This window comes from Fragaria vesca, linkage group LG4, assembly GCF_000184155.1.
Source record: "Fragaria vesca subsp. vesca linkage group LG4, FraVesHawaii_1.0, whole genome shotgun sequence".
Lineage (NCBI taxonomy): Eukaryota > Viridiplantae > Streptophyta > Magnoliopsida > Rosales > Rosaceae > Fragaria > Fragaria vesca.
In genome coordinates, this window is record NC_020494.1 from 2044454 (window position 1) to 2058564 (window position 14111).

General features: G+C 39.3%; 1 protein-coding gene across 1 annotated transcript; it reads left to right on the forward strand.

Moving 5' to 3' along the window:
• The first annotated feature begins 12406 nt into the window (after positions 1-12406).
• LOC101309149 lies at positions 12407-12985 on the forward strand. Its single transcript, XM_004297814.1, has one exon. The coding sequence runs from the start codon at positions 12407-12409 to the stop codon at positions 12983-12985; it is 579 nt and encodes a 192-aa protein (XP_004297862.1).
• The last annotated feature ends 1126 nt before the right edge of the window (positions 12986-14111 follow it).

Below are 14111 nucleotides of genomic sequence, written 5' to 3' on the forward strand. Positions count from 1 at the left end.
TACTTGCCAAATGGACCACAATATGCTCAACTTTTGCACCTAACTCCACAGATCATAGTTTTCCCATCTCAAGGATCAAGTAGGTCTTTTTCAAGGTTGTAATGGGGCTAGGCTTAGGGTTACAGAAACAAGGGGATAGGAATTCAAACAAGTATCCTGAAACCTAGCAGAGCTTTCATTGATGTAGAGAGATTCCTCTTGTGCTCTTACAACCGTCAAGGTCTCCTTGTAACTTCATTGTGTCATTAAATGCGGCCGAATGTCATTGAGTTGGGCCGTTGCTTCATTCTAAACACTTCAAGAAATTAAGCTCGATGTTCTTCACAAATTCTTTTTCTTTAGTTCTTCTCTTCCTGCCCGTGCAATAAATATTTTCTTTTTCAGTTTTTTCTTTTCTTTTCTCACGGCCAGGGATTGCAATCCAGCTTGAGTCTTCCCCCACACTTATTCTTCTTCATCATCTTCGTATCGCCTTGATTTTGCATAAAGAAGATTTACATAGGCACAAAATCCAAAGATAGTTGTCGGTTCCTTAAAATGTTGTGGGTAGTTCCACTATATGCGAGACACTTAATGTCTCTATGAGACATATGTACAAAAAAGAGTAGATAGACGAGTAAATAGTTTCACTTGAACCATGTAGAAGGATTGAAAGAAGCTACGAAAAGCTGCAATCCCGAGAGTGAATAAAAATTTCCGGGCAGAATGACCTTTGGGCACTAAAACAGCCATAACTTCTTCGTTAAAATAGATATGGATGAACTGTGAAAATTTCTGAAAACTAGACTCGTAGAGCTTTCCAATGATATAAATCTCACTGTCTGGGTTGTCCGGAGCTGTTCACAAAGCTTAAACAAAATTGGTTGTCCAGAAGGGACAGATTGTTGTTTTTCGCAGATTTGACATGTGCGAAGCAATAAAGCTTCCGGATGGCATGTGGGCATAAGTTGAAGCCAAAATGACGTGTATATGATCAAAATCAAGTCATTTCGGTCTTTCCAAGGTCGTAAACTCCATGACTAGTTAACGAAAGTTTCCTGATATGAACATAAACTAACTCAGAGGACCTAGAGGATTCAATCATGATTTTGATTGTCCAGTTTTGATAAGTCTTTAAGGTCTTTTACAAGACGGCAATTGGTTTAATAGCGTGGTTTAATAGCGTAGGGAGATCTAAAATCAAAAGCTTTCGGTAACTCCAAGTTAACATGACCAAACATGTTCGTGGAGGGTTAGTAGTGTGAGGCACACTTGAAATCACTATCTCTTTAATTTCGGACAATTCTAAGATATGATACTGAGCTTGGATGAGCCTAGTTGAACAATTGATGATCAAAAATCCGCTATAAAGTAGAAGACTTAACCGGAAACACATTGGCGATCCTCCTTGAGGATACAAGGCCGAGTGTCATCTTCACTTAGAAGAGACCAAATCGACACAATCTAACCATGTAGACTGTATATATGCCATGCTTCTAAAGATGAAGTAAAAATATACATCTTTTTTGTAAATTAATATGAACCATAAGAGGAGAATAGTTTCATAACTTCGAAAAATTCTCAAGGCATTTATTATTGCTAATGTGAGTACATCGAGGTCTCGAATAAACGAAAGATGTCGATACGACTCCTTATTACATATAGCTTGGAAACAAAATCAATGTCTAGCCGATGACGTCAAAGTCAGGGGTAGCTAGAGCTGGATCCGAATCTTTGAAATCTGCGATCATGAGGATGACATTCTTGTCCTCATATTGATTTTCTGTACCTTTTTGTATGCATTCACAATTTGAGGGAGAGCTTGACAATCTTGAACCAGTGATCCGGAGATCCACAACAATTGTATTGTCATGAGAGGACATGAATAGTTTTGATAAAATGGTGTCTAGACTGTGAGTGTCGCCATTAGGCGCTACGCCAGATAATGTATCACACGATGGCAAAAAGGCGTCGTCTGTTAAAGGTCAAAACCGTTGTTAATCCGATCGCTGTCTGATCAACATGTCACACAACGGCTAAATAGAGCTTGTCTGACTAACTAACACACAACACTATAATAAAAACCATTGTGTGAGTCTCGGCAGATATTATCGACAGCTGCCGACACATGTTGAGCTGTTTCTCGGCAGCTGTCGACATATGTCGATGAAATATGCCGAGAATCACACAATGGTTTTTTGTAAAATGATGTTGTGTGAGTCTCGGCAGATTTTATCGACAGATGCTAGGCTGCTTCTCGACAACTGTTGATGATATCTATCGAGAATCACACAACAGTTTTTTCAATAAAAACCCTTGTGTAATTGTCAACTCACACAACTGTTCCTTTTAAAAGCTGTTGTGTGAATATCGACATATCTCATCAACATATGTCTCGACAGCTGTCGATGATATCTGTCGAGAATCACACAATAGTTTTTCAATAAAAACCCTTGTGTAATTGTCAACTCACACAACTGTTCATTTTAAGAGCTGTTGTGTGAATATCGACATATCTCATCAACATATGTTGACATATGTCGAGGTCGCTCTCGATAATATATGTCAACAATCACACAACAACTTTCGACATAAAAACTATTGTGTGAAGTGATGTTCATACAACGAGTTTTCTCGATTTTATGGTTATTTGATTGTTAAAGAGTAGACATGATTTTTGCTAATAGGCATGGTGTGAATAGATATCATTTTCCTCAAACAACGTTAGATTGTCATTAATGTGTTGTATGTCCTACTAATTTACCAAATAAACAATAGCAACTAAAGTACATTGAAATCATCAAAATCTGACCGAAAGGATCCAAACCATTGTTTTAAATAGGACTTTAAAAGCATGCCCTATTATCCATACAAGAAACTTAAATACAAAATTGTACATGATACACAATTTAGTTTGCATGAATCCATTTATATTGATCATCAAATAACTTGAATTGCAAAATGAAAGCTCACTTCTACACCTTTTCCAGTCCAGCAATCCATGCTCATATAATTGATAGCCTCCTTAACCTGTGATATGACACCAAAAAATTCACTCATCAAGCCTCTTAACTAAAAGAATATTACAAGAGCATGTACAACTGTAACACTTCGGACCCCATTTTACCTATTTACTGGGTATTCTACAAGTTACTGAGGAATTTAATCGTGCTCGGTAACTTAGTAAGTTAGCGTTCAAGTTTATTTTTGAGTTTTTCTTGAAATGTCAATTCCTCTGTTAAGGTCTCGATGTTGTAGTTTGTGTGGACACGAGTTCACCGGTGTTTTAGAATTATTTTTCGGACATTCGAGGTATTTTCTACGTTTTGTCGAAGGTTTGGTATTAGAATTGATTTTTTGAAATTAGAGTATAGCTGTTAACCTGGGCCGTTTGATCAGTTAGGGTTTTGATCTTGACTGTTAATTCAAGTTTAAAAAGAAGGGAAGTGTTGACCGAGTCAAGAAGCCACACTCGGGCGTTGACCCGAGCTCCAGCCTCTCTCTCCTCTCTCCGGCTGCATCAGTCAACCCGGCGCATCATCGCCGATTCCGGCCACCACTCGCCGCCACATTGGTCTCAAAATGACCACCTCCTTCTCCTCTTCCAAACCCAACCCTCCATTCCAGCTAGCATCCACACAGGGAAGAGATCGAAGTGGAAGAACACAACTGTGTTCATCAGTTTTCGATAGAAACCGGCGACAACTGCGACTCTGGTTTGAGCTCCGGTCATTGATCCACCTAGTGACGGTGAGTCCCTTCCTCCTCTCTTCCTTTTGCACAGTCCAGTGTTTCTTTTCTTAATTTTCTGGGTTTCAAGTTCTTAGCTCCGGCGACCTGTGTTCGACGGTTTCCGGTGAGTGCTTAGGGTTTTGGTCGGTCCTCGATGCTCTGTGTGTTGTCGAGTTGGACCTTGGAGGAGTTGCAGGTCGATCCGGATTGAGGCAGAGGTCGGGTGTGTTTGGGCTGAGAGGAATCGAAGTGGTGTGATGCTAATTAGGTGAAGGTGGCGACTAAGGCAGCAACTGGGGATGTTTGGAGGTCCTGCTTGTTGAGTCCGGACCAGGAGAGTTCTTGGGCTAGTGCTTGAGATCGATGGAAGGTAATCTCTATCTCCTTTGATGTTATATAGCTGCTGTATTGATTTTCGGATTGATTGGGTGCATTTTTGGTGTTGCAAGTCGATAACTTGGTGATTTGGAGTTTACGGGGAGGCTATGACAAAATTCCGGCAAGTTGCCGGAATCTGGTGAGTATTTCTGGCAAGTCGCCGGAATCCCTACAGCAGTTCCGGCAGAATCTGTGGAGGTAGCTTGTCGACTTTCCTTTTTCGTTTAAGTTGTAGTTTACAGTTTAGGAAAACCTGCCATATTTAGAAAGTTTCTATTTTTGGAAACTTTCCATTTATGGAAACCCTTTTTGGGTGCCCTTAATAATTTTTGGTGTGAAGTTGTGTAGCGAGGAAATGAATAAGGATTGTATATATGGGTTAAGAAACATTTGTAATTGGGCTGTGATTGAGGATTTCACGGATTGAGAAAATTGGTCATTGAGGGAGGGATTTAGTGAAAAGGTTTGTTCTTATTTAAGAACTAATTGATTCCAAGTGAAGCAAATAATTGAATTATTAAAATGTTTGTTGGAATTAAATTGGATGGTTAATAGTTAATCAAGGTAACCTGAATTATTAGACGTGAATTGTTGTCAAGAAATGAAGCATCCATATCCCAAAGTGGAGCGTGATTGGTTAAGGGATGTCACACCCCGGCTCTTAAGTTATTTTACGGTTATTTACTTTGGTATTATTTTGGTCTTTTACTGTGTTAAGTAACCGTTTACCACTTAAGGACCCTAGAGTTGACTTTTTCTTCCGTTTGGAATTTGGGAAAACTTTCTTCATGAAAGTCGTCGAGGAGGATGTTATTACGAGTTCGTAGACATGCTATGAGTTAAAATCGGAGTTAGCATGAAAAAGTTATTATTTAAAAGAGTAAATTGTGAGATGGTAAAAAGGGGTATTTTTAGTGGGTATAATTTTTGGGTTTAAGTGTTATGGACCTGGTGTGAGTAGCCCACACACACTCCCTCACTCTCTCTCTCTCTCCCTTCCCTCTTCTCTCCCCGAGCCCCCGAGCCCCGAGCCCTCTCTTTTTTGCACTTCCCCAGCGTGGCCTGCCGCCGTCCGGCCAGCCACCAGCCGCCACTCCACGCCAGTTCGGACCCCCGCCACCTCCTCTATCTCCCCAGCCTAGTGCCCGAGCCTCTAACCCGCCGGAGAGGAGGAAAACCCGCCGGAGACTCCGGGAAGCTTTTCGGCGGAAATCCCACTTCCGGCCGCCATAGGTCAAAATCTTTGGCTCATCTTGTAGCTCTCATCAAGGTGAGTAATCTCTCAAAAGGAATTAGTTTATCTCGTTGTTGTTATGGAGAAATGTATAATTGAAGTTTTAGGGATTTATGGATGTTTTGGTTCGATTACCCTAGTTAGGCTCAGAAATGGACTAAGTGCTAGTTATGAATGTTGTTGAGCATGATGAGAGGAATATTCTGTGAAAATTTGAGAAGCATTGGCCCTCACCGGAATACGGCTGCCGGCCGGCGCCGCCGCCCTTTAGGGGTAGTTTTTCATGCTTTTTGGGTTGGTTTGAATAAGAGGAGTTTAATGAAGTATAGTTGGGAATTTTTAGAGGAGATTCGCTAAGGTTTGGGATTTATTAATGATTAAGGATTTAGGTGGTTATTCGAATGGAAATCCAGCAGTTAGTTTAGCAGGTTTTAAAGTCTACAAAGGTTAAATTATGGCTTTCGGTAAGTGCGGAGTAATGTAAGCCTTATTAGGTAATAAGTGGAGAAGTTGGGCAAGAGAAATGAAAATTATAGGCTTCCTCTCTCTTTTGGAAATTTTATTAAAGTTGTATCCTAGTATGGAGGTTTAATGATTATTTTATTGTTCAGGACGTGAGGAGGATCATTTGGAGGAAGCCTCGGGCCGTCGGCAAGCATAGCCGAGCACAGTGAGTGGACCTTTGATTTTAATATTATGCATGCGCTAAAGTTATTTTATTTCAAAGGCATTTGGAGATATAATATTTTTGTTGGATTATTGAGTTCCACTTATTTTTCCGGAACTCTCTTGCTAATTTTAGTTGACACGTGGGACGTGTCAAGTGATTTATATTATTTCCATGTACAGTTGGGAACTGTACTGTGCGCTATGAGTTTATTATAATTTATTTAGGGAAGTGTGGATCTTTTTATTTTAATATTGTACTTCACCATAAAAGGGTTGATATATAGATTATTGCTAGCTAACCTTATTAGCGGTCCTTATCATATGTGAGTCGCTATTATAGTCTTATTAGCGGTTCTCATCGTATGTGAGTAGAGCGCTTAGCGTGGGACGCTATTATAGCCTAGAAGGCAACCCATCGGTATATATATATATATATTTATTGTTAGCTAGCCATTATTTAGCGGTCCTCATCATATGAGAGTTGAGCGTTTAGCGTGGGGCGCTATTATAGCCTTACTAGCGGTCCTTATCATATGTGAGTAGAGCGCTTAGCGTGGGACGCTATTATAGCCTTGGAGACTCATTGTTATATTCTTATTGATTTATTGGGAACCAATGAGATTGGTTCATTAGTTTTGTCTACAATTATTTTCGGAAAGATTTCCAAGAATGGCATGCATAAATATTTTCTCAATGGAAAATATGGGAAAAACATTAAATTGATTTCAGGCTCTATCATTAAGTCAGTATTTTTATTGTTTATTTTTTGTCCGCTCACAACGTTTTAAATGCTTTCCCTGGGCCTTTCGTTTTAAATGCCCAATCTGCAGAGTTCTGTTCGACGAGGGTAGGAGACGAGTCATATTTCCCACCTCATCCAGTTTTCTCTCATAGGTTACTAGTCAACCTACCTATGTATGTCCTTCTTTCCTAATAGATGCTCTGAATAACCATGGGCTGTTTTAAGTGATATTAATATTGTTGTTGTTGTTGTTGTTGGGTGTTAAGAGCTTGTGACTCCTCCTAGGAGTGTTGAAAATGGTTTATTTGGTATGTTTATGAGAGATTAAATTCATGAAATTATTTTGATTTATTATTTTAGTTGATGTGGTGGATGTTTATTTGGAGGAGCGGATGGCTCCAGAAGATGTGGATTAAATTGTTTTAGAAGTGTGTGGGTTTTGATGATTTTTCTTTCAGGTAAGGTTACTCATTTTCAAGGGAGGTTATGCCAAAATTTTGGTAGAATTTCCCTTGAGGTGGGTCCCGCAGGGTTTATTCCGGATTTCAAGGGAAAATCCGGAGTAGGTCCTGACAAGGGAGTATTTGGGAATAGACAATGTAATTTTATTTAGGGACCAATCTTAAGTCTTGGACTGGACTATTGGTAACTATTCTCTGGATAACTATTGATAACTATTAAGGCTAAAGATAACTGTTCTCTGGAAGTAGTTGAGATTTTTAACTGACGGTTTGGGTTAATTGTTTAATTAAAGGACTCAAGTATGTGCCTATAGACGTAAAGGCTCGCCGTAGGAAGTTGACGGGCATTTGACTTGGGATGCCTCTGCTTGGTAATTAAATAACCGAATCACTGTGAGTGAACATTTCTTTTATATTAACTGCATGCAGAGATTTATTTTAAAGGAATGATTTAATTGGTCATTAATTTGTGGAATTTGTTTTCCTCTCGTGAGTTATTTTCTACGAAGTTATTTTCGGAGGTAAATGTTCTTATTTTATTTATTAACTTCACTATTTTGAGAATTTCCGAAAATGAGATTTTCGGTATATATATATGTATATTTATGAGGAGAGTATGTATATAAATGCTAGCTAGCCATATGTGTCTATCCATCTTAATGTCGTACTATATAACCGCATTATGGTGTGACGTGAGCGTTAGACGCGAGCGTAGTAGCCCTATATGAGTGTCTAATTCATATAGGGGGTATGGACACATATTTGTACACTCGTCCGTCCACCTTAATGGCGTAGTGTAGCACCGCATTAAGGCGTGACATGAGCGTTAGACGCAAGCGTAGTAGCCTTGTATGAATTCCTATTTTCCTTATATTTCCTTCATAGAATTCATACAAAGAGTATGAACGTGTGTAGATACATACATATTATCTCTATTAATTAAGGCAATTTACTTTATAAAACTGTTATTTGGTTAAATTTTCAAAAATCCTTAAAATGCCTTTCCTTGATTAAACTGTGCTAATAAGAAAATTGTATATTTCATGGACAAAATGGTAAAAAGAAAAAACAGAAACAAAATGTAAATTGGATAATTTAAGAAGATAACTGTTTGGGGTAAAAGTGGATAATTTCCACAGTATGAAAAACTGTCGTTTGAAAGAAAATGTGGTCATTCATGGGAGTTCTCAGTAGAGAAATAGTTTCATCCCTCTCTTTATCTTATCAGTTTATACAGAAGAAGAACAAATCCAGAAAGAGGCAACACTTGAAAGAGTAAACAAAGAATTCGGGTATGTTTTTGTACAATTGTTCATTGGATTTAGATTTGATTTAGTTTTGTTTCATGTTGATAAAGTTACAGTTCGAACTCGAAGGATGGTACTTTATGCAGGAGGGGATCACCAAGTTTAAGAAGATTTTAAAGGGATTGCTAGAGGCTCAGTTCAATTTAGAAGACTACATGATGCTTATCTACATGTATCCTTTATTGGTAGTTTGTATTTGTTACTTCAGATACTACAGTTGTATGACTGTGTTTTTTTTTATTTTTTATTTTTTTCATTTGGTACCAAGTTTGATTTTGTTTTTTCTCTTTGATTTTTGGATAATTAGGTTATTGAACTCAGATTCCATGTACGTTCCTGCAAATTTGATGTCTCAATATGTGTTCTTGGCTTTGCAATTGCACAACTGCTATCTACTTTCTACTGTAGTTTTTTTTTTCTGAATTTTGTAGGTATATATGTGGAAGAGATGGTTAACTTCTTTTTTGTCCAGGTAACTTTTCTTCTCCTTTTCTCTTCTCCATTGTCAAATTTTGTTTCCCATATGATATCAAAAATATGATATCTATTAGTTTGGTTCTTTTTTTACTTTTGAAACGGTTGCTCTCCCAAACAGATCTCAAATATTGCAATTGTGGTGAAACTTTCGATAATAAACAAGTTCATGTAATTTTTCATAAAGAAAGAAATAGATTCATGTATGTATCCTTGATTACTGTACAAACAAACTACTTTCTTTCCTCCATGATAACTGTAACTTTTTAAATGCATCTTTCTAAGTTCTAAATTCTTGGTTGGTTCATCAAGATTCTAGATTCCTTGGATTTCCTACAAGAGAAGGCTATTTTGGTTTGTCTCCCGTTCTGTCTAAAGATATACTCATATCAGAATTGTTTGTTGTTTATTTGTTTTTTTGTTTTTTGTAGACTGTGTCTTCAGAACTTGCAAGATATGCTAATTGATCACCAAGTTACTTATAGTTCCTGAAGGAGCGAGAAAGAGAGAGGACGGAGAGAGGTATAGAAGTAGACCTCATTTGCTTTTCTTAAAGCATCTATGGAGGCAATGCATCATTATAAAAAGCTCAATTATGATCAAAATGAAGATCATTTACTTTCGATTATTCATTGTGCAAAAGTAAAAAAAAGTGTGATTGCAATGCTGAAGCCAAATGAAGACTGAGGAACGTAGAGAAGAGAAGTAAATATATATCTATTAGGCTATGAAATGGATGTTGTCTAATTAAGCAAATGAAGACAGAAACGTGGAGAAGAAGAGAGAAGCGAATATTTGTTAGGCTATGAAATAAACGCTGTCGATTTATTTTTATCAAATTGGCTATCAATTATTTCACTACGAAACGTTTGCCATTGATTGTTTTTGATCTTTAATATTTTCTGATACACCCCGAACCTAGTAATTATTTTTTTATATTGTGATTTCCAGTTTAGTGGTAGCTAATCAATTCGGAAATTTATTCCGGTTATTTTTGATAGAGGTGGTTTATTCGAGTTCATGGATTTTTTTTTAGTTACCTGAATAGGAGTTCGTAATTGGAGGGTAGCTAAAATAATAATAGAGTCCATTTTTGGGCTAGGTTTTTAAGTGGGACTTGTCTTATTTGATAGAGAAAGAAAAACAGAAAAGTTAGCCTCTCATCTCTCTCTCCCCGACCTCCTGAGGCCGTCCGACTCTCCTCAACGGAAAGCCGCTGTCCAGCCACGCCTAGTCGCCGCGCCAGTCTCGTACGGCAGCTGGGACACTGCTCGTCCTTCCTAGGGTGGTGGCCGTCCTCCTCTCTCCGGCAGCAGCTCACGGGAGCGCTCTCAAGCCGCCGGTTTTGTGGAGCCGGAACTGTTTTCTCCGGCCACCGATTCTAACGATCCTTGGGGGGTTTTATAGCTCTTCTCTAGACCATTCAACCATTTCAAGGTGATAGAACAATTCGGGGTGTATAGAGCAAATCGGTTTTAGTGTGTCCTTGAGCTTTAGAGGTATTTTCCGGCCAACTCTTTAGTTTCTGGGTTTAATACTAGTTATGTTTGTTGTTGTGCATATGGAGAGGAAGAGTTTGGCTTATGTCTTGTTAGTTTTGGTTGAAGTTGATTAAGGTGGTGGTGGTTGACCGCCGCTGCCAGCGGTTGACCGCCACTGCCGGTGACTGCTGCCGGTTTTGGTGGTGGTTTTGAGTAATTTTGGATGATTTCTAGAAGGGATAAATGTTGTTGTATTGTATGGTGATTTTTGGCGAAGAGTGCTTGGAAATTGGGATAGTTTTGATGGCTCCATGGGTGAGAGATGAGTGGTATTGAAGTATTAGAAATTTTGGTGAGTGTTAGTAGGAATTTAGGAAAGTTTAAGTTGATTTTGGTGAAAGAGTAGAGGTGAGCCTCATCCTTGGGAATTTCCATATTTGTGCTCAAGTGTTAGAACGTTGAGGAAAAATTGGAGACAGTTAGTAAAAATGGTTGGAGTTCTCTTTAGTTTTTGGAGAGTGTAGAGTGAGGGTAGATGGCTTTGCCCTATTTTGTTAATTTGATATTCTTGTATTATTTTTGTCTCGGACCTTAAATCTCGTTTTGTACAGGACGAGAGGAGACACCACGTGAGGAGGGCTCTGACCGACGTCAGGCTTAGCCGTCAATATTGTGAGTGGATATTTTATTTTATTTTTAAAAGGGATATGCATGCATGGTTTGTTTAGAAAATTATTCCCTCTATGAAATGATCTTAAGAAAATGATTTGAGTTATTTTCTTTAAAGCATGTTAACGTGTGAGACACATTGAATTTAAGTAATCATCTTGCTCTTGGAATAATTATGATATCAAGCTAGCATGTTGTTCCACCTTTCGAGGTGATATGGTTACCACGTTTCAAGTGGGGTCATGCAAGCCCTTTCCATCCTAGTGGTGATGTGATGTTGCAGGTGGCATCACGCAAGCCCTGTGCCCTATCCGTCAACTCGACGTGAAGGTACATGGAGTATGAGAGTACTATGCCTGGGAGGCAACCGAGTCTGGGAGACTCACTTATATGGCCATATAAGTTAATTTATTGAGTTGTTAATTTGACTAGTGGGGTTAGTCCACTATTTTAGAAAGTGTCGTATGTGAGGAATTTAATTATTTTTCTTATTAAATTATGACTAGCGGGGCTAGCGTCAATTTTTGATGAGCTCATAAAATTTGCATGCATGGTAATTCTTAAATTACGTATAAGTGGAAAAGCATATAAAAATTTGATTTAGTATCTTTATGTTCTTAGATACTTATTAATTAGTTTATTTTTTGTCCACTCACGTTAACGTTTGTTTTTAAATGCTTTTCCCTGGGCTTTTTGTTTTCAACTGCCCAGACTGCAGAGCTCCTGTTCGGTCTCCCTAGGAGTTGAGGCATAGTTTTCCCGCTGCTCCTTGCTGATCATAGGTTACATGTTAACCTATGCATAGTTGTTTTATTTTCCTTCCTTAGTGCTCTGAGAACCATGAGATTATGTAAATTAAGTGGAAGTGTTTGCTTTAGGTCTATGACTCAAAGTAGAGAGTTTAAGCTTGGGTGATGTTCATGTTAATTAATACAGTTGGATACTTGATTTGGTTGTTTAAGTATTGATATAACTTGGTTCTTGTTGTGGGGAGTGAAGGACTCCAGGAGTGGTGATTGTTGATTATAGTTGAAGTGTTCTTGGTTCTTTTCTCGCAGGTTGGGTTGTCCATTTTTAGGGGAGATTATGCCAAAATTTCGGTATAATCTCTTTTAAGAGTGGACCCCGCAAGACTTGTCTGTTTTACTGTGTGTTTTTGGGGCGGGTCTTGTTAGTTGGTATCAGAGCATTAGGTTCCTCTTCCTATTGAAATAGTGGCGTCTAGTTTAATACTAGATTGTTCATGTGTATATTACTAATCTATATTTATCTCAGGTACTATGCCTCCTAGACGCCGAACACAGAGAGCTCCTCCTGTGGGGGATGACATGAGTGCACAAGTGGGTATGCTGGGAGCGTTTGAGCAGATTGTTAATCAGTTTGCTGCAACAATGAACCCTCAGCCTCCGCCTGACTTTAGCATTAAGAAAACCAAGGAAAATGGTGCTGAGAAGTTTTCTACAGCCAAGGATTCCATTGAGGCCCAGGAGTGGATTGAGACTATGGAGAGAGTGTTTACTAGGATGAGTGTTCCTGAAGATCGTAAGGTATTTGTGGCAGTGCAATGGTTGCACGGTCCTGCATGGCATTGGTGGGTCGGTATTACTAGAGATTATGGGGATGCTCCTCAGATGACTTGGGATGAGTTCAAGGCCCATTTCAATGATCGTTACTGTAGTCGAGCCCATCTCCATAGGATGCAGGATCAGTTTATGAATTTGCAGAAAGGAGATATGTCAGTCTTGGAGTTTGAGCAGTATTTCCTTGCTAGAGCTCATCATGTTCCTGACTTGGTAAGGGACGAGCATGATAAGATATACAGGTTTGTTCGGGGACTTGGGGGTGAGTATGAGGAATAGATGCAAGCAGTGTTGTATCCGAAATTTAGTGATGCAGTTGGGGCAGCTTTAAATATTGAGACCTCACAGATGGGTAGCCGACCCCGAGACTTTGGTGGCCCTAGTCAGGGGCCATCAAAGAGAGCAGGATCTACATCTGGTTCCGGATCTTCTGCGGGTAGTGGACGTAGTAGTAGCTCTGGTCATTCAGCCCGACCTAGACTCAGAGGTAGCCAGAGATTTGCTGGGGGATCTGCAGGCAGACGCCCCTTTAGTCAGTTTAGGGGTGGTATGAGTGGTAGTAGTGGAGGCCACAATAGTCAGTCAGGTCAGTCTGGACAGTATCAACCAGTTGGGTGTTTCGAGTGTGGCGAGCCAGGTCACTTTAAGAGAGATTGTCCCCGTTTGGCTCAGGGGGTCGCACCTACATTTTATCAAACTGCAGGTCAGACTTCAGTTGGCGCTTCTAGCAGTGGCTCACGTGCTAGTTCAGCAGCTAGAGGCGGTCCCCAGCAGGGTAGAGGTCAGAGAGGACGTCCTACCACTCAGGCTAGAGTTCATGCCATGACATTTCAGGAGGGTCGTACCTCGCCCGAGGTTATCATTGGTAGGTTGTTTATTTTTGGCCAACCTGCATTTACTTTGATTGATCCGGGAGCTACCCATTCCTTTATGTCTAGTAGATTTGCACTTCATGCAAATGTGCTTTCATCTCCTCTCCCGGGGGAGTGGTACGTGTCTTTGCCTTCGGGTGATGTGTATAAAATTGATTGGGTATTTAGGTCTTGTGAAGTTCTGGTTGAGGGGTATAACTTGGAGGCAAATTTAATTCCGTTAGAGATGGTTGATTTTGATGTGATTTTGGGGATGGATTTCTTAGAGGCACTGATACACCCCGAACCTAGTAATTATTTTTATGTTGTAATTTCCGATTTAATGGTAGCTAATCAATTCAGAAATTTATTCTGTTATTTTGATAGGGGTGGTGTAAACGAACTCGTAGACTCTTAATTACCCGTTTGGTAGTTCGTATGTGTAAGTGTTGTAGGAAATAATAAAGTTACTAATATTGGGCTTAGGCATTTAAGGGAGACTTGCCATTTAGGAAGGGAAAAGTAAAAATCAGAAAAAAAAATACAACCCTCTC

Bases quoted from the DNA above. Each gene is read 5' to 3' on its own strand.
- LOC101309149 (XM_004297814.1), top strand. From the start codon at position 12,407: ATGCCTCCTAGACGCCGAACACAGAGAGCTCCTCCTGTGGGGGATGAC.